The following is a 24,041-nucleotide window of genomic DNA, read 5'->3' as shown; positions in this document are numbered from 1 at the left end:
GTGCCACACCACGCCAAACATTTACCTGGGAACAGGTAGGCCTGAACCTGTTAATGTTTGTGGATTAAGGAATCCGCTTCGATTGGAATGCATTGAGTCAAATGAGGACAATGTATTAAATGGATACGCTGGTTGCATTGGCGCATTGATGGTGGCGCATATTCTCCGTGCTTTAATGGATTGTGATGTCGGGACTTTGTGGCATGTGGCGGCTGATGTTGTCTAAAGACCTACTGCTTGTTGAAATGCTTGGATCGAATCCGCTCTGTCAATGAATTTAAATGCAATGTCTATGGATGGATTTGAATACGCTCTTGAATGAAATGTGATTGTGTTGCTTCATACAAAAATACAATCTAACGAAAATGAGTCAAATAAACGCTGATGCTGAATGTTCAAACATGGAACGTGAAAAGAGGGAAATCAAACTGACGGCCAAAGCAATGGAAAATAAAATCGAACGGTTTCAGCATGAGCGCAAAAGTGCCGTTAATAAAATCAAAGAGCTTATTCCGCAAATAAAAGCGCACATGAAATCAAAAGAAAATGTAACTGAAATCCCCTCACAACTGAATAACTTGAATGCACTGTGTAAAAAGGCCACTGACCTGCACAACGAAGTATTGCAACTTCTTCCTGATGATGAACATAAAAAACAAAAAGAGTGGTTTTCTAGCATTATGGATTACAGTGATGCATTCAAGGAACAAGTGGAAAAATGGATAAAGGAAAATCCGCATGAAAACTCAAATGAATTACCACTACAGACAAATACTTCTGAGCAACCAACAAAGGAAATAAATTATGCAGAACAAATTCCTGTCGAAAAAAGTAAGGATTTGTCTGTTGCTGACCCTCCAGTACCTGTTTCCACTGGACAAGATCCTCAGGATGAACTACAGCCCTGTGACAGCATCTCAAATGCAACCAAGAAATCACGCTCACATCATTCCTCATCCTTGGCTTCACGCTCATCTGCTCGCTTAAAAACGGAAACAAATCTTGCAATTTTGGCAACAAAACAAAAGGCATTAAAGGAAAAACATGCATTGGATGAAGAGGAGTTAAAGCTACGCAAAAGAAGAGAACAGCTTTTACTGGAGAATGAAATCGCTGAGGAAATGGCAAAACTAAGTGTTATAAAATCACAAAGCAGTGTTGGCAGTAAATCAAAGTCAAAGGTTTCAGATGGGATGAACTCATACTATGAAAAGACATGCTCAAAACAACAACTTAACATCAATGCTATGGAATTTGTCCCATCACTGCCAGTTAAACTAAAATCCAACGCAATTGAAACCACACAGACAGTTGTGAAGCCTAAAGTCACTCACTTACCTGACATAAAACATCTCCCAGGTCCTTCTTACCTGCTCCAACGTTATCTAACCACTCCTGAAGATCCTGTGACCAATGTTACACAAACTGATGCATCACAAAATGACAGTGTGCTGGACATAATGAGAAAACAAAATGAAATTTCAACACTCTTGATGCAACAACAATGCCTCTCAGCACTCCCAAAAAGGGAAATTCCCATTTTCGATGGTAACCCACTCAAATACCATTCGTTTATTAAAGCATTTGAAAATGGAGTTGAGCGAAACACCAGTAACAACTGTGACAGACTCTACTTCCTTGAACAATACACCAAAGGGCATGCAAAGGGACTAGTGAGGAGCTGTCAGCACATTGAGTCGAGCAGAGGATATGTGAAGGCGAAGGCTCTATTGAAAGAGCACTATGGCAATGAGCAAAAGGTGGCAGCAGCATACATGGAGAGAGCTTTGTCATGGCCCACTATTAAAACAGAAGATGTGAAAGCCCTCCAGGAGTACGGCCTCTTTCTGCGTGGATGCTGCAACGCTTTGGAGGATGTGCAGTATTTAAGTGATCTGGACACACCCACAAACATGGTGGAAATCATTAAAAAACTGCCGTACAAACTCCGAGACCGCTGGAGGTGCGACGCATGTGACCTGCAGGAAAGGTACAATAGGAGAGCAAGGTTTGTGGATATTGCCAACTTTGTTGAAAAACAGGTAAAAATCTTGACAGACCCTGTGTTTGGAAACATTCAGGACACTGTTATAACAACTAAACAAATGAAACACAAACCTCCCCCTCGCTCCAGCATCAGAGGAACCAGCTTCGCTACCACAGTGAATCGTGTGGAGAGAACAGCTCAACCTGTGAAAGCTACATACATAAAACCACCAGCCAAGAAGATCTGTCCCTGCTGCACCGGAGGACACACATTGGATGTGTGTGCGCGGTTGGAAAAAATGGCACACAAAGAGAAAATTGACTTCCTGAAGGAAAATGGTGCTTGTTTTCGCTGCCTGTGTATAGGACACATAAGCAAAAATTGCCAAAGGAAGATTTCCTGCTCGAAGTGTGGCCTAAGACATCCAACTGTGCTCCATAAGGATAGTGTGGCAACGGCAGAACCAGCTGAGAGAAGCATCCAGGTTACAGTGGACGACACCTTGGTTTCCAGTGGGCTTACAGGGGCTGGTGAGATGGATTGCAAGCTTCCTTTCGTGCCGATCCAAGTGAAGGCGAAGAAGGGCAATAAAATCATTCTCACATACGCCTTTTTGGACCAGGGAAGTACTGCGGTGTTCTGTACTGAGAGTCTGAAGCAGAAGCTCAATTTGTCTGTGAAGAGAGCCAACATTCTTCTCAGGACCATGGGGCAGGAGAAGGTGGTCAGTAGCTACATTGTGCCAGAGCTGGAGGTGGCAGCACTTGAAGATGACAGCTTCATTGAGTTGCCAAAAGCGTATACTCAGTTGTCAATGCCAGTCCACAAAGCAAACATACCCACAAATAAGGATCTGACAAGGTGGCCATATTTAAAACACATCTCCTTACCACAGATTGAGGCTGGAATTGAGTTGCTGATTGGAACGAATGTTCCACGAGCCATGGAACCGCTGGAAGTTATCCGCAGTGAGCACAATGGACCCTACGCTATAAGGACGGCGCTGGGCTGGACGGTAAATGGACCACTGACAGGAAACGGTGGAGAGGCCAATTACTGTGAGCAGCCAGTAACTGTGAACCATGTGTCCATTGTAAATTTGGATGAACTGTGGCAACAGCAATTTAAGATGGACTTTCCAGAATCTGCTGTGGAGGAACAAGTGGGTCTGTCCAGGGAAGACCTGAGGTTCATGGACATGGTCACAAAGTCAGCCAAACATGTCAATGGTCACTACCAGGTCGCCCTGCCTTTGAAAAATCCAAACGTCAGCATGCCAAATAACAGGAAAGTGGTGGATACAGCTTCAAATCCAGCAGACGCAGCATCCAGAGGGCTCAAAGTGGAGGCATTTCTGAAGGACAGACTCTGGTTAACAGGACCTCCGTTTCTTTGCCAACCTGAAACAGAATGGCCTGTGAACCCTGAGCCTGTGAGTCATCTCCCCCAGGACGATCCAGAGGTGAAGAAAACTGCTGTTGTCAATGCTGTACAAGCTGAAGAGGATCCCACTACTCACCTGATCCATCATTATTCCTCGTGGATCCGATTAAAGAAAGCTGTGGCGTGGTGGCTGAAATACAAGGAATGGTTGTCATCCTGTATCAGGAAGAGAAAAAGGCTAATAGCCAATCAGAGTGAAGAGAGCATGCAGCAACAGAGAATGATGGAGCAGGAAAGGTGCACATTTAAAGGTGCAGCTGTTCTGGGAGCTCCTACAGTGGAGGACATTGACAAGGCTGAGCTGGCCATAATTCAGTTTTGCCAGAAGAGAGTTTTTTGAGGAGCTCTCGTGTCTGGAAAAGGGACAAAATGTCAAGAAAAATAGTCACCTGCACAAATTGTGTCCAAGGCTGGAGGATGGAGTCTTGCATGTGGGAGGACGGCTTAGCAAAGCAGCACTGCCTTTGGAGTCTAAGCATCCTATCATTCTGGCAAAAGACCTTCATATTTCTACCCTGCTGCTGAGAAATATACATCAAGAGGTAGGACACAGCGGCCGCAACCACATGTTGTCCAAGCTCAGGGAGAAATACTGGATGACAGGAGCAAGTACTGCCATTAGGAGAGTTCTGTCCAAGTGCACCATCTGCAGAAGACTTAATGCCACTCCAGTTTGCCAGCAGATGGCAGACTTGCCCACAGACCGACTCAAGCCTGATGAACCTCCATTCACATGTGTAGGGGTTGATTATTTTGGACCCATCGAAGTGAGGAGCAGGAGGAGTACAGTGAAGAGGTATGGTGTCCTATTTACCTGTCTTGTATTGAGAGCTATTCACATCGAGGTGGCACCTTCTCTGGACACTGACTCCTTCATAAATGCACTAAGGCGTTTTATAGCCAGAAGAGGACAGGTCCGCGAGCTGCGCTCTGATAATGGGACAAATTTTGTGGGTGCAGAACGTGAGCTAAAAACAACGATTGCGCAGTGGAACCAGGCACAGGTGCATGATGTGTTACTTCAAAAGGGCATTAAGTGGACGTTCAACCCCCCTGCTGGATCACATCATGGAGGAGTGTGGGAAAGGCTTATTAGATCGGTGAGGAAAGTCCTGAACTCCACTCTCAAAGTACAACGCTTGGATGAGGAGGGACTCCACACAGTTCTTTGCGAAGTGGAAGCCATTATTAACAGCAGGCCCATCACCAAGGCCTCCACAGATCCTAACGACCTGGAAGCACTGACGCCGAACCATCTGTTACTGCTTAAAAACCAGCCTTCATTACCACCTGGAGAGTTCCAAGCAGCAGACCTGTATGCACAGAGAAGATGGAGACAAGTCCAGTACATATCTGATCTGTTCTGGAAGCGCTGGACAAAGGAGTACCTGCCTCTGTTACAGGAACGACAGAGATGGACTGGAGTCCAGAGAAACCTTGTCGCAGGAGATCTAGTTTTGCTAATGGACAGTACTGCACCTCGTAATTCTTGGATTATGGGACGTGTCTTGCAAACTTTTCCAGATCGCAAGGGATTTGTGCGTCAAATTCGGATTAAGACAAGAACCAGTTGCTTGGACAGACCCATATCCAAGGTGTGTTTGTTGCTGGAGAAGGAGGAGGCAGCATGAGGACGTTGCTGACCTCTATATGGACTTTGTGTTTTCGGACGTCAGATGGACTTTGCACTAATCGGTCATGACGACCAGAAGAAGGAATATTCGTTGTAATGACTTTTCATGGACTTGAGCAATTTATTAGACATTTTTGCATTATCGTTGAAATTGATATGATGATTTATTATGTCTCCTATTGTGTTTTGAAGTGTGAATTATTATGTGAGACCTAATAATTAGGGGCTGGTGTGTAAGAGACATACAGGCTGAAGATGAGCAGCACGGTGTGTTAGAGTGTGTGTGTGTTGCAGAGGGCGTGGTTCACCTGGGAGTGGGCGTGTGCACGGTGCGGAAGTGTGTGTGCGTAAAGGTGGGCACTCACCGGTGACGCAGATGAGAGAGAGAGAGAGAGAGAGAGAGAGAGTCAGGGTTGGGAGTAGCCGTCATTTTTGTTGACCGCTACCGCTACTCATTCATTCATTTATCACCCTTTTTTCCTGTTTAATCCGCCAGTCTCATTTTCACGTTTATCCATCCTTGCTGCGCTGTGATAGCTCTGTGCTGTTTTGTTACAATAAATGCACCTAAGCATATTTGGATCTCAGCGTATCTTTAAAATAATCTACTATAGCGCGTCACAAATCTACGTACCTGAGGACCCAAACCTCATATACTCTCAGCGGCTAAAAGGTTTGCGTTTGGAAGCCGCAACAATGACGTTGTAACGTTGTAATGACGTTCGCGAGTGTTTACTGGTGGTGAGGATTTGGCAGATGCAATTCTCCTCTGACGCTCATTCTTTTCCTTTTTTTAATGCATAACATAGCCAGTAGCCCTTGCTCTTCTTCAAAAGGCTGATGCTCAGTAGGCCTACCTCGTTTCATTTCGTACCCCCTCTACAGTCTGCCATTGTTTGTCTGGTAAACTTTGTTGATGTCAAGAGAAGTGTTTAATTGCCAACACTGTTCTCTATCCTATATGATGTGCGGCCACCCACCACTCAAATAACTTTTCATGCCATTTATTTTTCATTTCTTTGAATATTCTTAATTAGGGAATTAATAAAATTAATAAAGGGAATTACAAAATGAAGCCAACGCCAAGAATAGGCCTACTATGAAATACTCTGGACGCGAACTCGGGTCGCTGGTATCACAGGACAAGGCTAGACCATTCCCCCAGCCGCTGATTCCTGATTACGCGATAATACATAGATAGTGATAGTGTAGATAGTGTAAAAATGTGTTGAAATATATATATATAAATATATAATAGCCACAGTAATAATAGATAGCAATTCATTGAATTATTTCATTTGCATCATTTAATCTTAGACCCTTAGTGAAAATATACGCAGTTTGTACTTCATATATGTACATTTATGACAACATTGTGAGGACTAGGCTTGGCGGAACCTTCTGATGGTACACTTGTTGCTGACAGATGGGTTTGTTTGGTCGGATAAGTTGCCATGGTTACTTAGCGGAGATTCCCTTAAGTCACGTTCATGGAACGCAACTCTGGAGTTTTTTGTTTGTTGTTTTGTTGCCGTGACATTTGTTGCGTGTGCGTGAGATTGATGGTGAGATAGATTGATGCGTGACCAGAGTTGAACACGAGTAATGTCAACTGGAGCCGTGTGTGTGTGTGTGTGTGTGTGTGTGTGTGTGTGTGTGTGTGTGTGTGTGTGTGTGTGTGTGTGTGTGTGTGTGTGTGACCTAAAGTTAAATTTGACTTGCTGAAACCTGCAGATACCCTGGAACCAGAACTCTCGTAAAACGTAAGCGTGACACATGATTATTTGTAATTCCAAGGAGCCTCTCCTGGAACCGTCACCTTATCGTGGTGGAGAGGTTTGCGTGTCCCTGTGAACCTGAGGGCTGTGTTGTCTGGAGCCATGTGCTCCTGGTAGGGTCTCCCATGGCAGAGTGGTCTCAGGTGAGGGGCCAGACTAAGAGGAGGAGACAGCCTCTATGACGTGCCTGGAACGCCTCCCTTGGGAGGTGTTCCAGGCACGACCAGTGGGGAGGAGACCCCGGGGAAGACCCAGGACTAGGTGGAGAGATTATATCTCAACACTGGCCTGGGAACGCCTCGGGATCCCCCCGTCAGAGCTGGTCAATGTGGCCCGGGAAAGGGAAGTCTGGGGCCCCCTGCTTGAGCTGCTGCCCCCGCGACCCGACCCCGGATAAGCGGACGGCGATGAGGATGAGGAGGTAATTCCAAGGAGGATGTGGAGGAGGAGGAGGAGGAGTGAGTCAGCCATAAACTGCATGAGGCCGTTCTATTTATAAACCACAAAGATTTTCCTGATCACGTAAAGATGCCGGAGGCTGCGGTCGGGACCGGAAAGACTTCAGGGTGCTACTTGATTTATTGATCTCATAAGAAGCCTGTAGAGGCCTACATGCTGACTTGCAGGGCCTGGACAAGCCTACACTGCACATACAGACCTACTTTATGGCATTGCACCACCACTGCTATTGGTCCTATGGGTGTTATTCTGATATTGAGGCACATCATGATCACTGTCCTATAGGACTACTGCTCACAACAGAGACTAACGGGGAAAACGGGGTATAGCGTCCGACAGGCTTTAGCTGGGACTCGGGACACGCAACTCAAAATCGGGACGTCTGGTCACCCTAACCTAATAACTAAACTAACCGTCTCTAACCTAATAACTAAACTAACCGTCTCTAACCTAATAACTAAACAAACCGTCTCTAACCTAATAACTAAACTAACCGTCTCTAACCTAATAACTGAACAAACCGTCTCTAACCTAATAACTAAACTAACCATCTCTAACCTAATAACTAAACTCACCGTCTCTAACCTAATAACCAGCGCCGTCGTATAGGGGGGAAAGGTTATGACAATTATAAGGGCCCACAGCCCGCTAGGGCCCACACACAGCCCCCAGTAGCCTCTATGACAAAATGATTATGCATACACTGAACTAATATATATTCATATGAATGAATCCGAATTAAAACAAAGCCACAAATCATACAATATTCTAATTTTAATAATTTCAATAATCCCCTTAGCCCCTTCTTAAAAAATGTTGACGGGGGTGGGTGGGGCGTTCGATCGCGGACGAGCACTTTTGCGGGCGCGATTGTTGAAGAACACTCAGAGGGCACTTTTTAATACGAGGCAAAAAGGGCAGGGGCTCAAGCACCCCTAGGGCCCTATGTGTGCACGTGCCTGGGTCTTCCCATGGTTCTTCCTCATCGGAAGTGAGTGAGCGATGAGACTTACAGAGAACAGACAAGCCAATTGAAACTTTAATTGAGATTAGATGAGGCTTGTTGTTGTTTTTGATATTTGTTTTACAACAACGTATTCCATGTGCTCTTTGTTTCACTTGCACATTTAAGTTAAATGCTACATATTTACCTGTGGACTATCTTGAGCCAGGACACTTTGTTTTTTGCATATCAGTGCTTGATTGTTAAATACAATAAAATACCCACACCTATTTGTTGAGTGGTTAATTGAAAATGTATTTGCAATCAGAGGTGTAATAACATGTTGCAAATCAGGGAAATGAGAATAGGACAATTAATAATACATAATTTACACAATAATAGGCCTGCTCTGACTTGTTAAGTTGTTAAATGTAAAAAATGAAACAAATTGGGTGTATTACACCAGGCACCGTCAAGAACACTGAAAAACAAGAACATTTAAGGTGGCAATGAATGGGGGAGAGGGGCCCACACCGATATTCTTTCAGGGGGCCCAGAATTCCTAGCAACTGCCCTGGTCATGACCAGCAGGTGGCGGTGTTGACCGAAAAATTTAACTCCAACGCAACACTGCTGCTGAAGTTGGAACGACGACTACAGTAGAAGACTAACATCCACATTCCTGTTCAACAGATCTATTGAGGCATTGTTCTCATCTGAAGTTATCTAGTTTAGAGATAAGATCAGATCATACTCTTTAACATTACAACTACACTTTTTTGTATTTGTGTCAGAAAATCCAATCAAAGTTATCCCATAATTCTTTGCATTTTGTAGAAAGCATGCGAGCCAAGGGTCATTTCAAAATTGCCAAATCAAAGAACTTGATTCAGTCTCGTCCTCAAAGATCGTGGCAGCTCTTTATTTAATCACAGATGAATGCAGCTGATGCACGATTCACCCCAGAGTGACTTTAGACTTCACCTCCACCAAGATGGAGCAAGACTTTAAAGAGAACTCACAGTGTTCTGTATTCTCCTTATGAATCCACTCCTCTCACTCTGGTGATCAACACGTCACACTCCTGCAGCCTCACTCCTCTCACTCTGGTGATCAACACGTTACACTCCTGCAGCCTCACTCCTCTCACTCTGGTGATCAACACGTTACACTCCTGCAGCCTCACTCCTCTCACTCTGGTGATCAACACGTTACACTCCTGCAGCCTCACTCCTCTCACTCTGGTGATCAACACGTTACACTCCTGCAGGGCCTTGGAGCAGCAGGTGTCTCTGGCCCCGACCCCGGGGGCCTAGGAGACCCAGAGGGAGACCAGAGGGAGACCAGAGACCCAGAGGGAGACCAGAGGGAGACCAGAGGGAGACCAGAGGCTGCTGGAGCAGGCGGAGGAGCTGCAGTCCAGGCTGCGCCACATACACATCTAAACACAACTGGACGTTCCTTCCAGAGAAAGATCTAAAGATCCTCCCACACGAGGTTCTGCTGTTCTCCGTTGAAGCAGCAGCTCCAGCAGGTCGTCACAGACCTGGGATCAGACCTCTGCTGGTTCCGTGTTACACAACAATTTCTCTCAGACACGCCAAAGTCAATTCAGCCGTGTGTGTGTGTGTGTGTGTGTGTGTGTGTGTGTGATAGATACAGATAGAGATACATGCACCTGCACATCCAGACACACATCAGCCCCCCCCACCCCCCCCCCCCCCCCCCCCCCCGTCACCCGGTGGGGGCTGACCTCTGACCTCCGGCGGCGTGAGCAGAGCTCCTCACAGAGCAGTGTGTGTCGGACCCTCGGGGGCCCGGGGGCCTCCAGAGGGGGCCGTCCTCCGCTAATTAAACCGGGGGGGGGGGGGGCCCGGGGCCCCCGTCATGATCACCGGTGAAGGAGTGCTGAACCTCCCCCTGTGACGGCGTGTTCTCTCCTCCTGAGCCGCGCCCTGGGCCGAGCGGGACCAGCTGTGGAGCGTCATGTGAGTTCTGCTCTGAGCCTCCCTGCTCCTCCTCGCTCTCTTTAGATCTTATCTCTCTCTCTGTTTATCTGTCCCTCCCTCCTCCTAATGTCCATCTGTCCTTCTATATTTATCTAACTGTGTGTGTGTGTGTGTGTGTGTGTGTGTGTGTGTGTGTGTGTGTGTGTGTGTGTGTGTGTGTGTGTGTGTGTGTGTGTGTGTGTGTGTGTGTGTGTACGCGCGCGCGAGCGTGTGTCAGGCCTGCAGAGTAGAGTCCAGCGCCTGGAGGGCACCACGGCGACGCTGCAGCGGGCGGCCTTGCTGCCTCACCCCTTCACCGCCTCACCCCTTCACTGCCTCACCCCTTCACCGCCGCTCCCCGAGCAGCCGTCGGGCTCCTCTCTCTGAGGAGGAGCGGGAGGCGAGCCACCGCCGCCGCAGCGGCGTAAACAAACTCCTCCCTCACGGCGGCAGCAGGACGCAGCTGCTGCCGAGGGCCCTGGTTTAGGGGCCCGCTCAGGGGCCAAGGACGGCTTCCTTATTGGGAACTTCCTCCATAAAGATAAAGAACAAAGGCGTGGTGTTTTGGTCAGCGAGTGCCAGCAGGAACGCGGCGCACTGGCGGCGCGGGGCGGTGCTGATAACGGTGTTTTGAGCTGACGTGTCTTTGAGGTGGGATGAGGACACGCTACGGCTGAACGTTCCTGTCTGGCTGCTGACCGTTGGGTTGTTGATTTGATCTTTAATTCCTACCTCAACTTACCGTGTAGACTCAGATCACTAGCTTGGTGATCAACCAGGTGTGTGTGGAGGTCTGGTTAGTGAGGTGATCGGGAGGTCTGGTTAGTGAGGTGATCAGGAGGTCTGGTTAGTGAGGTGATCAGGAGGTCTGGTTAGTCAGGTGATCAGGAGGTCTGGTTAGTGAGGTGATCAGGAGGTCTGGTTAGTCAGGTGATCAGGAGGTCTGGTTAGTCAGGTGATCAGGAGGTCTGGTTAGTCAGGTGATCAGGAGGTGACCAGGGTGCACAGGGCAATGGCAACGGTGATAGCTAGTGGTATCCCGATCCCCGTGACTCAGGAGGAGCGCTCCCAGACCCGGGGGGGGGTGGAGGTCGAGCAGGAACGGGAGAACTCCAACCTCTGCTTCCTCTGCTCCTCTCCTCCTCTGACCGCGTCCTGTGGGTTCATCTGGAGAACAAAGCTTTGACTGCATCTTTTCGTCTCAGGTCCCAACATGCGCTTTGCCGCTACTGTGGGTGCTCCTCCACCACCACTCCTCCTCCTCCACCTCCTCCTCCTCCACCTTCTCCTCCACCACTCCTCCTCCTCCACCTCCTCCACCACCACTCCTCCTCCTCCACCTCCTCCATCTCCTCCTCCACCGCTCTTCACCTCCTCCTCCTCCACCACTCCTCCTCCTCCACCTCCTCCTCCACCACTCCTCCTCCTCCACCACTCTTCACCTCCACCTCCTCCACCACTCCTCCTCCTCCTCCTCCTCCACCACTCCTCCTCCTCCACCGCTCTTCACCTCCTCCTCCTCCTCCACCCTCTGGCGGTGTAGGCGCGGCCCATAGTGCAGCAGTGAGGATTTATTGTTGTATTTTATTACTTTTACAGTTTCAAAGGAGAGGGCGTCGCCAGACACAGGATGTGACCTCTGGAGGCGGAAGAGTGGACAAATCAGAGCGGACTGCTCTGGTGGTTCACAGGATCTCAGCCAATCAGAGTGGACTGCTTATCAGGTGTCTTCACATTTATTCTCGCTGTCTGTCTGTTTCTCTGTCTCTCCCTCAGCACAGTGCTGTGAGGGAGCCTCCCTCGCTGGTCCAGGACCTGGGGGGGGGTCTGTGCCCGGGCGGGGGGGGGGGGTCTGTCCCCGGGCAGGGGGACCACCCAGTGAGTCTGGAGGGGATAAGCTGAGCTTCCCTCAGGGTCCCGCGGGGGCTCATGTGACTCTGGGGGGGTTGATCTCTACTGGGGAGAATAATGGAATAAAGATCTCAAAGCTCTCGCTTTGACACCAGCGCTAGTAGCTTTAAATGGCCTGGACACTTCTGTAGTCAATGATACCAATAAAAGCCCTTCCTTTGATGCTATATTCTACACATAAAACATGTTGGCCGTACCTCTCTCTGTTCAAGACTATGGCTATAGACAAGCCCAAAGCCCAGCCTTTCAATGACCTTTTAATGTCCTCACATGTCCCTGGTCTTTGTACACCACTATGAATGGTGCCAGATCAATAAACTAGCCTGTGTTCTTTAACCCTGTGTGCTCTGTGTTTGGTCCTCGGACGTCGTGTTTCTCCGTGTGTAGAGAAGGTCCACTGGAGGAGGAGAGGAGCCCTGCAGCCCTATGGCGGTACAGGCCGTCCCGTCAACTCAAAGTTCTTCATTTGGTTTATCAACAGTTAAGCTGCTCACACACTACCCCCCCCCCCCCCCCTCCCCTCATGACTCATGAGTCTGACTGGAGAAGTTGATGAGTGGGAAGATCTGAACACCAAGAACATTTCACACTAGTGTCTGAACCTGAAGCTCAGACGTGTTCCTGATGTTATCTCAGACCAGTCATCCCAGTCTTTCCCACATTCCTGTGTTGACGTTTCCAGAGCTGGGAGGATCTAGAGGGTCACTCCCCCGCTCCGGCTCATCTCCAACCCCCCCCCCCCCCCCCCCCAAGCCGCCGTCCACGCCCTGCTGACCTCTGACCTCCAGAGAGAAGAGCAGCAGGTGGAGGCCCTCCACCCAGACCATCTCCATGTGGGTCTGGACAGAACCCGGGGAGGTCTGGGAGACATCCCTCTGCTTTGGATTAATCAATTAGTTACTAACGAAGGTCTTCTATGAGTGACACCTGGAAGGACAGCTTAGTGCTCCGAGACGCAAGGGCTGCTGGGTAAGGATGACGAGGTTGGTGCTAGGGTCCGGGCGGTCAGAGCCACCAGGTGTGGTTTCATGTTGTTTGATTAGTGTCCGGTCCAGAGAACGAGGACACGAGAAAGCACTTAAAGGAAGGCTGGATGACCCTCACACCTCCTTGGAGACTAATTGTTAGTCTGTTGTTTTAAAATTGTTACAAAACGAAAAATAAACCTTATTTCGTAGAAGTCAAGTTGAAGACGTTGTGAATATATACGGATCAAAGATGTGTGCTCTGAGGGGTCTACCAGTTTATTCGGAAAGTGAGACCAGTGAGACGTTGCATAGGAAGCATGGGCCCGTCTAGAGGCTGGGGGGGCCTGGACGGCCCACCGCTCGCACCGTGGCCTCTGCTGCCTCTTCTTCAGAGAACACCTCACTCATGAACTGGAAGACAGAAAGCCTCTATGAGCCTCTGATAGGGACACCAGGAGACCAATGAATCACTGACGTGGCCGTCACTCACCTCGGGAGCCCTCAGGCGGTTCTGGAGGAGGTACTGCCGGAACGCTTTGAACCCAAACATCTCTCTTTTCTCCTCCTGTGGGGAAGCACACACACTGTGTGAGGGTTAGGTCCATGTCTCTGAGCAGAACCCACCCTGGGGGTCCACGTCTCTGAGCAGAACCCACCCTGGGGGTCCACGTCTCTGAGCAGAACCCACCCTGGGACCCACCTTGGTGCTGCTTTGCTTTTGGATCTGGGGATCCTCAGGGCAGACGTTGGGGTCCCCAGAGCTTTCATCCTCCGCGCTTTTCTTAGGATCCTGAATCCGAGCGTCGGCCACAGACTTCTGTCTCCCTGCTTCTATCTGACAGAACAAGAACAACAGATCTGTTACTCCGTCTAGTGTGAACAGGTGTGAGCTTGTGTAAAACAAAATAAAAGTGGCAGACTCTGAAATTCAATTCATTACTCCATAAAATCTAAATGAACCTAAACAGGTGTGCTGAATATGTTGTACAAGTCTTCTTACCAGCGAGGCGTCCCACCCCCGGGACCTGAGGGCCAGTTTGCTGATGGCCTCCTCAGGCGTAGAACCGGGAGCTTTGGGTTCTCTGTTCACACACATGTCTGGGTCCAGAACCCACAGCACCTTCTGAAATAACTGGCAATGTTCAAATGCAGCAGTCAGGGGTTTGAATCCCTGGGTCAGACAGTGTGTTTAAACGCAGGCTTTGACCAAGAGAACATCCGCCCCATGTGATGGGGACCCCTCACTCACTCTTGGCTGGAGCCCCCTGTGGTTTTATGTGCCAAAACGTACTGATGTTCCTAACATGTGATAGGAACTGATGTTCCTAATATATGCATAATCATTGCATACTCATATATGTCCCTCTAGAAGGGCCCATGATACCTGCTCCGATGTCGGGTCATAGATTAAAGGTGACATATTATACCACCAGGTGCCGTTTTGAAAATCTGCCTCTTCTGACATCACAGGTGGGCGTGTCCACCTAGATGTGTGACGGACAGATGAGCAACGTTTGCTACGGTCCACTGGGTCGGCTGGTGGACTGGTCTACCCAGCGCACACATCTAGGTGGACATGCCCACCTGTGATGTCAGAAGAGGCGGATTTTCAAAACGGCTCATAGCGGCTGATCACACTCCCACCTGGCGGTATAATATGTCACCTTTTAAACTCCGCTGTGGCAGTCTCGATTCCTACTCTACTGAAAGGCCTACAATCCAACACCTGGCCCCCGGCGTGGCGCCCCGGGCGGGGCCCCCGAGCGTGGCCCCCGGCGTGGCCCCCGGCGGGGCCCCTGGCGTGGCGCCCCGAGCGGGGCCCCCGAGCGTGGCCCCGGGCATGGGCCCGGCGTGGCCCCCGGCGTGGCGCCCCGGGCGGGGCCCCCGAGCGTGGCCCCCGGCGGGGCCCCGGGCATGGGCCCAGCGTGGCCCCCGGCGTGGCCCCCGGCGTGGCCCCCGGCGTGGCCCCTGGCGTGGCGCCCCCGGGCGTGGCCCCCGGGCGGGGCAGACTCACCTCCGGAGGCATGCCTTGCTCGTAGTGCTCGTGGAGCCCCAGGGGGTGCTGCAGGAGCTTCCTCTCCACGGCGGCGACCCTCTGCCGGCGCGTCTGCTGCGCGGCGCTCTGTCTGGAGAGGCAGGCCTGCTCTGTAGGGGTCTGTGGGCCGGTCCGGGGCCTGGGGCTACTGCTGAGGAACACGGGCCCCGCCCCCCCGCCGGGCCCCGCCCCCCCGCCGGGCCCCGCCGCCCCGCCGGGCCCGCCCCCCCCGCCGGACTCAGTGGGCTCTCCTTCACCGCCCTCAGCTTCCACCGCGAGGTCCAGGAAACGCCATCGAGTGACGTCCAGGGCGGGCTTCCTGCGCCCGGCCGCCTTCAGGTACTTGACCTGCAGCCTCTCCTTGTACCTGAGGGCCGTCTCTGGTTACACTCACGCTAGCACGTAGAAATACAATGAACTAGAACCTGCTCTTAAGTGTGCTGAAGTATTTAGACTTAGTGAAACCGCGTCTCTATCTCCTCACTATCAGAGCGGAGGCCTCTGAGCTGCAGTGATATCCCTTTCTCCTCGCCTATCAGCGAGGAGAAAGGGATATCCGGCTGTGGAACATGGACTTCACCATGTCCCAGGAGGACAGGAACATGTGTGCCTGTTCCTACGCCTCAGAAACACACCCGTGTCTAAGAGTGAATGGCTCGAGTGAATCGACGCAAATGAGATAGGACAGCACTTTATCTACTTTATACGAATTCAACCAATACGAATCAAGTGAATAGTGCAGAAGGACGCAAGGAAAGGAGCTGTCACTCACACGGGACGGAGCGGTTGCCCCGCGGGGTTAGTCAGTGGATCCAGAGCGGGTTGGGAATCGGAAGGTCGCTAGTTCGATCCCCGTGGGTGTCGAGGTGTCCCAGAGCAAGACGCCTCACCCTGACTGCTCCCGACGATGACGCCTGCGGTGTGGATGTCGCCCTGTGAATGAATGGTTGTAAGTCGCTTTGGATATAAGCGTCATCAAAGAATCGCCTAAAAAAAGAAATCCTCTAAACACACGGACTGGGAGAACTGGGAGTAACTGGGGGGGGGACTGGGAACTGACCGCGTTATCGGAGCACTGCGCTCCTCTTGTGTGTTTCTGTAGCCATGGCGACAGGAGCCGAACGGAATCGGGCCTATGTTGTTCTGATATTATTATTATTTATTTATCATCAGTTCTATATAGAGAATCATTACTAGCAGCGAACCGTCCCACCCTAGGGGGTCTCTGCTCCCGTCACACCATATTGTTTCAGACCGTCATCGAAATATGTTCCTTAAGTAGTGTTGCCCGTTCTAGGCGGATGGATGTGAAGTGAGTGTCGAGAGTTAAATAGTAAAACACATCAAAGTAAAGGCTCTCTCTTTATTCCCACGTTCGCTAATCAATAAATATCCTAATCATACCGTCTGGTGGATGTTGTATCGGCGTTGACCACTAGAGGCCCCCCGTGGGTAGAGCCGCAGTTCCCCGCACACAACAACACACGGACACGCACACACACACACACACACACACGACCACGCTGGGGCCTCTCGTCACGGTTCCAAACACACCGGGTCCACATGATCAGACTCGATAGTCCCTTACTGGATCCCCTGCGGTGACTCAGTGGGAAAACGATCTGAAACGCATTCATCACTGAACTGGTTTCTGTTCCGTCTGAGCAGAGCCTGAATCAGCTTCACAGGGTGTGTGTTGGGCCTCTGACATCACCGTCGGGGTTGCCTGTTAGCAGCTGGCCCTGGGTCAGGTTGGCTGCGGTCCGTCTGTACTGTTTGTAAAGCCTTACAGTATGTTACAAGACTATACTTCAGAACGTCAGATACACTTTAAATGAGTTTTGACAAAGGTCATGGTTACGTAGTACTGGTTTAAAACGGCGACACATTCACCCAGAACTCTCCTGAACTCTCCTGAGCTCTCCTGAACTCAGGCTCTGGTGACCTTTGCCCGGCGACCTGCTGTGACCCGCGGCCGAGTCACCCACGTGCCAAACCTGGAGGTCTGCTGTGAACCGGTCTCTGTGAACCGGTCGCTGTGAACCGGTCTCTGTGAACCGGTCGCTGTGAACCGGTCTTTGTGAACCGGTCGCTGTGAACCGGTCTTTGTGAACCGGTCTCTGTGAACCGGTCTTTGTGAACCGGTCGCTGTGTACCGGTCCTGAGGCGCTGGTCAAACCCATCCTGGAAGGACCCTCACTGGAAGTTTACACGTGTGGAGGTCCAGAAGCTGTGAGGACCAGACGCTCTGAGGACCAGAAGCTCTGAGGACCAGAAGCTCTGAGGACCAGAAGCTCTGAGGATCAGACGCTCTGAGGACCAGAAGCTCTGAGGACCAGAAGCTCTGAGGATCAGACGCTCTGAGGACCAGAAGCTCTGAGGACCAGAAGCTGTGAGGATCTCCTCACAGCCCCCAGACGTCTGGACGTTCACGTCTGGACCGTCCGGTTCACAGCTTTCTAATTTTGTAATTTTCGTCTCACGTCCTTAGGTGTCCATTTGCTGACTAGCGAAGGAGTTTATGTGTCATGAATACCATAAAGTAGTTTTGAGTTGTGCTCTTGGCTGCGTGGCGTTTCACCAGGATGTCACACGGTGAGTTCTGGAAGAAGACCAGCCAACCCAGCCCACAGTAAAGCTAACATTAACCCAGGAGAACGAATACAGCCGCTTAAGGCTTGTGTGTTCAAGGTGGCTGCTGGATGCAGAAGTGATTCAGCGTGTATTCAGATAAATATTTAATGTAGAACAGATCTGACAGTCCTGATAACGTGTTTGTGTTCCTATCAGCTTTTATCCGTCCCCTGTGTCTCCACATTGTGAAGTGAGGCTTCCTCCAATAGATTCTTTAAGACACAAACAAACAGGGCAGTAAAGACCGCGGCACGGCCTTCATTTCCCCTCCTGAGACGTCCTATTTGTCGTCGACGCCGCCAAACAATTGGTGGAAGCCGGAGCGTTGTCCAGGACATGTTTTTGTTTAGAGGTCCCAGGATCGGAGTGCATGCTGCGGGGGAGAGTGGGTGAGAGGGCGACTGGAGGGGGAGGAGATCCTCAGAACTGGGGGGAGGGGAGTCCAGACGCCTCATTCATACCACATGATGTGGACCCCCGTTGGGCTGGGTTCCTCTGTGACCGTTCAGGTTCAGGAACTCTTGGATACGCAATTGTGGCCAACTGGGACCAAATCCATGAAGCGGTCCATTTGGCTTTTAGACCGGTCCGACCCCTGACCCCTGACCCTCATCCGGCTCCAGCTGTCCTCATTCCTCCTCTGAGTGCTTCTTCATCCTCTTCCTCACATCCTTCCCTGGAGGTTGGGCGGGGTTCCTCTCCCTCGCTCCACCAAAGGAGTCCATGCGTGATGAACGTTGTGAGGGTTCTCTCCCTGACTGTTACATAACCCTGCTGGACGCGGGCAGGCGGGGTCACCCCCGGGCCGGCGGGGTCACCCCCGGGCCGGCAGACCTTCTCTCTCTAACTTCACTCGTTGTGGAGGCATGAAAGGGTTGTGCATGGTATGGCGTGGTCGCATTACCCCCTTCCTGCCTCTGGAACAATGGCCGCCTGTCTCCTGTACGCCGTCAGGAGGGTGGGAACCAGTGTAGCCCCCCCCCCCCCCCCCAGTGTAGCCCCCCCTCCCTGTGTAGCCCCCCCCTCCCTCCAGTGGGCCCAGTGACCCCCCCCCCTCCCCTGTACCAGGGCAATGCAAATAAACTGAACCATTGTTAAGTTCTTCCAGAGGCTTTGAAGGAGCTACAGTATATGTAACCAAGCCGTACAGAGCAGGGAGAGCTCTGTGCGTTAGGTCGTGTAGAGGCGATTCTGTAAAGGAAAACGCAAACATTGCCAAGAAGCATATTTGTATTTATAATCGGGAGCAAATTAAAATCCTCAATCATACGCACAATCCATCTCTACTGGGAGTCATGAATTCTGTTCTTTCTCCAGCAGGGTTTGACTCTCTTCTGTAAGTTCCTTTGAGCAGTGTGATTATCTCCTAGGTACTCCAGGAATGGAACCAACACAAATCACCCCCCTGGCTGGCAGGTTAGCGTCTGGGCTGGTGCATTAATCACCCCCCCCCACCCTGAAAGGCCCCGTCTGGCTCCCTCCCCACAGCTCAGCCTGGGCTCCAGCCCCGGCCCCGCCAGGCGCCCTCCCGGCCGCGCCCCGTACCAGGCGGGAGGCCCTGGGGAGGGGGGGGCGTCTGTTCACCCAGCACCCAGCCCGGCCTCCAGGGAATGTCAACATTCTGATGGGCGGAGGTCAGGAGCGGTGCTGCCATGCAGGAGAACTGGAGTCAGGATCGGGACCTGGGGGTCATCTGGACCTGGGGGTCATCTGGACGGGGGGGTCATCTGGACGGGGGGGGTCATCTGGACCTGGGGGGTCACCTGGACGGGGGGGTCATCTGGACGGGGGGGTCACCTGGACGGGGGGGTCACCTGGACCTGGGGGGGTCACCTGGATTTGGAGAAGGTCTCTGTTCTGTTTCAGGACAGCCGGAGGGGAGCAGACGAGTCCCTGGTGTTTTGGACGGTTCCATTCTTAAGCGCTGGTTATGGTTCCGTAAGGGGGTGACGGACCCCTCACGTCCTTGCGGACCCTCCCTTGCGTCCACCTCCAGGGCCGGACGTGCACCTCCCAAAAATTGTAACCTTGCGTCGAGGCGACGCAGCGGCAAAGGCTGTGATTGGTCCGCTCACCGCTCACTTTATTAATTAGGAATAGCACTGAGTTGGTTAGTATGCTAGTAATAGTACAGTAGTAGTAGTAGAGCAATAGTAAGTAAGGGTTAGTTAGCTAGATAGTTATTTAGGTAGGTATATTCTTACTCCACACCGTGACACATTTAAACACATGAACTTTTGCCCAACAATTTTGAGGACATAGCATCTGGTATCTGCAGGTGTTTTTCTTCAGTTATGGACAGCTTCTGCCTGCAGCTTCTGGCCAGCAGACCTCCCCCACCTCCGGGCGTGGTCTTCATAAACACGTCCAGCTCTAGGGCCGCTAAGACTCTGAAACACCGCTGTTCTTCGTCGGGTCTTAACGGTTTCTGTAGTAGCACTAAAGTAGTATCTTACTTCCCGCTGATAGCGGCTACGATTAGATTAGATATGATTCTCGGTCATTGCCTTGTTGTTGTCATCATTTGAGTAAACAGAGGAAAGTCATCTCTCAGTGTTTATCAGCTGTTTTTCATCTTTCAAATCTGAATCATACCACATTCTCCTCCCTTTACTACTGTGTTGCTGTAAAGTTAAATCACAAACTATTTGGGTTAAGGAGCTTATCTTTACAGTCCGTTACACTCTGCTGCAGAATACCACGATTCAACTGTTGTGTAAATGTAAATGTATACGGCCTATGGAAATGTTCTCAGCTCCACTCGCTCTGAGATGACACGTTATTAAATAGTTCACTTTGCTGTGTGGTTCATGACCGGAGGCTGAATGGTGGAGACAAGCATGATGCTATTGTTGTTAGCTTGCCGTTAGCCCCTACTGGACATACTTTAGGACATGGAGAAATGGAAGAGGGGTCACATGGTTCCCTGTTATCATATGACTATAACAGGCTGAGTCTGGAGAATTTTGGCCTCTGTCACGACCAGGGAATCATTTAATTCACTTGTGACTGAACATTGTACCAGTATAAAAGCAGCTATTGTTTTGACCTGGGGTCATGTCTGCGAAGTGCGACGCTATTGGTGCAGCTCTGGTGGAGAGGTTAGAGAGGGTGATACGTTATGTTAGAGGGAATGATACGTTAGAGAGGGTGATACATTATGTTAGAGGGAATGATACGTTAGAGGGCGATACGTGTGTCTCCACAATAGAGGGCTTGTGGAGCGCAGACAACGTGGGGGAGAATTTTTTGATTTGTTACCAAATAAGAATAAGGTGGTCGAATGGAGTGATAACAACGCTCTCATCATTAACACAAAAAAGACAGAGGAGATTGTTTTTGGTGCACCACTAGAGACACACAGATCCCCCATTGCTGTTCATAGTGAACAGATCAACCAGGTCTGTTCGTATACATGCCTAGGAGTAATAGACCATCTTCTGTCATGGAAAGATCAGATTGAATCAGTGTGTAAGAAAACAAGGCAAAGAATCTATTTCCTTCGCCGTATGAGATCTTTTGGTGCTAGTAGAAGGATTCTTCTTTTGTTTTATGATTATGATTTGATTGTGTTCTTCAGTACTGAAGTACCACCTGGTGTGGACGTCTGTCTGTAGCCTTAAAGTCACAACTGCTACAACAACTAAGTATTTGTTCAAAGATTGTCAGACAACCACTTCATAGTCTGTATACCTCTACGTATGATAACAGCATTCTGAGGTTGGCAAGGGATGTCACCTCAACACCAGCCATGTGTTGTATAGAGAATACAGGTTGGTACAGTGTTCCAACACACAATAAGGTTAGACTAAAGAAGTCCTTTGTCCATCAGTCAACCTTAAGGCTAAAGGAGTTTAGCCATAGGTAAGCTCAGCGGTGGATATTTGCTCTCATCTGCGTGTGTCTATATATGTATTTGTGTTTTGTTTCCACTGTGTTATGTCGTGTGTAATGTGTATATGTGTTCTATGCATACAATGGCTGCTGGGTCGCAAGACAAATTTCAGCCAAGCTGACAATAAAGTTCTATATCTTATATATCATATCATTGACCCTCTCTGAATAAGAGTGTCCTTGTTTTGGGACGTAGGAATGGGGGTCGACTCCAGATCAGGATGAAGATGAAGCTGATTTAATGACGAGAGACGAACACAGTAAAGTAACCACCAGCTCCTCGGACACACACAGTGACGTAGAAGATGGCCGCCTGCCCCGTGAGCATAACGAGCTGAACCGCGTCACCCCCCCCCCCCCCCCCCCACCCCACCTTCCTCCATCAGACACAATGTGGCTGTGTTGCTATTGTCCTCCGCACCCCCATCACTTTTCTTTAGCATTTTCTTTTTTTTGTGCTGCTGTTGTTTAAACAGCTGCCCCCCCCCCCCCCCTCTGTGTACCCCCACCGCGCTCAGCACAATGAGGTACGCCCCACCACTAACGGCCACTTCCTCAGCTTCAAAGCCCTCATGTTCCATACTTTATGAATGGATGAAGTATGGGGGTTACTGTCTAGAGTCTACAAAGGCTCTCTTTTGGCAGGATGTCCCTGATCTAGTCCAGGCCTCCTAGCCCTAAAGGAGCAGTATGTGGCAGGCTGTGTTGGCTGGTACCTGCAGCTGTCGCCCGTGCTCTCCCCACCACGCCCTGCCGCGCTCCAGGGGGGGTCCGCCGGCCCCTGGAGCGCTGGTGTTGTGTGTAAACACGGCCCCCCCCCCCCCCCACCCCCCACACCCTCAGGTCCTATTTCAGTTAAAACGGGCGCTGCTGGGACATTCCAAGGGACCCCAACCCTCACCCTCGCAGCCTGTCCAGAGCGTGAATGATACCTCTCATATGAAGTTCATATGAATGATACCTCTCACATGAAGTTCATATGAATGATACCTCTCACATGAAGTTCATATGAATGATACCTCTCACATGAAGTTCAAATGAATGATACCTCTCACATGAAGTTCATATGAATGATACCTCTCATATGAAGATCATATGAATGATACCTCTCACATGAAGTTCTACATCAACAACACCTTGTGATGTTTACTACAGCTCTGCGGGCGATGGCCTCCTGGTCAGGTGTTTTATAACCTCCTTTAAATCACTTTGTTCCCCTTCATGCTTTATGATCACACAGTTTCTCTGATCGTAATAACCTCTCCATGCTGCAGGACAACAGAGTTCTGCACCCGTTAATATATATAAATAAAAATATATAGAAAGGCATCATATATGTTATTGTATTATTTGCTCTAATATGTTTACTGATTATAATATTTTATATTATATTATTATTATTATTATTATTATTATGTGTATTCAGTAAATGCAAGTGAATTCCCCCGCAAGTCAAGGACATGAGTTCCGCCGCAGTCTGACACACACACACACACACACACACACACACACACACACACACACACACACACACACACACACACACACACACACACACACACACACACACACACACACACACACACACACACACACACACACACACACACACACACACACACCATTCACCGGCGACTCCTTTATATTAGCCACGCCCAGAAATCAGTCGATGAAATTTAACATCACACTAAACGCGGATTGGACGCGTCTGACCAATCCAACGCGGAGGGGGTGTGGTATCAGAATGGTCCGTCTCGGAGCAGCCAACGGGGAGAGGGCAGAGCCTCACACGTCCCGTGCGATTGGTCGGCCGGGCCGAACAGCGCATCGCGGAGCCCCCCCCCCCGCTGAGCGGCTCTTAAAGGGACAGGAAGGGGGGAGAGGAGCCGCGGAATGTTCCTCACAGTAACGGACTGTTGCTGAACAGATTGTTTCAAAACATGTCGACGGCCCAGTATGTCAGTCCTATGACGAAATGACAGAATGGGCCTAATAGAGTTAGGGTTTAAACCCATTACGGGTAATCGTCCACGGTGACTCCTCACTACGACTGTTCACTACTACGAGCACGTGTTAATCAGCTTATGCTGCTAATTCATTCATAAGGTCCATGAGGTCCTCCAACCCCATCCTACCTCCACTATCACGATGTGCACACTCTCTGTGTTTATATGCAGACATGCTTACGTGTGTGTGTGTGTGTGTGTGTGTGTGTGTGTGTGTGTGTGTGTGTGTGTGTGTGTGTGTGTGTGTGTGTGAGCGAGAGAGGCGGGGGGGGTGTATTTAAAACATTATTTTTAAACAATATAAATAAAATAATAATCTCCAATTCGATGTGGTGCTGTATATGAGGTCCAGATGAACGGTT

The 24,041-nt window shown here is 50.2% G+C and overlaps 1 protein-coding gene across 1 annotated transcript; it reads right to left on the bottom strand.

Annotated features, from left to right (window-relative positions):
- Positions 1-13,391: 13,391 nt before the first annotated feature.
- fam47e (family with sequence similarity 47 member E) lies at positions 13,392-17,328 on the bottom strand (the record flags this gene model as incomplete). The annotated part of the gene is made up of 8 exons (XM_084468954.1): positions 13,392-13,521; positions 13,601-13,675; positions 13,811-13,945; positions 14,111-14,242; positions 15,125-15,265; positions 15,419-15,525; positions 16,036-16,102; positions 17,302-17,328. The coding sequence occupies 8 exons, from the start codon at positions 17,326-17,328 to the stop codon at positions 13,438-13,440; spliced, it is 768 nt and encodes a 255-aa protein (XP_084325080.1). The 3' UTR covers positions 13,392-13,437.
- Positions 17,329-24,041: the final 6,713 nt, after the last annotated feature.

The sequence above is a fragment of the Micromesistius poutassou genome (assembly GCF_964030765.1).
Source record: "Micromesistius poutassou genome assembly, chromosome: 5".
NCBI classification, from domain to species: domain Eukaryota; kingdom Metazoa; phylum Chordata; class Actinopteri; order Gadiformes; family Gadidae; genus Micromesistius; species Micromesistius poutassou.
Note: the sequence above shows the minus strand (reverse complement) of the source record. Positions and strands in the feature narration are given on the sequence as shown.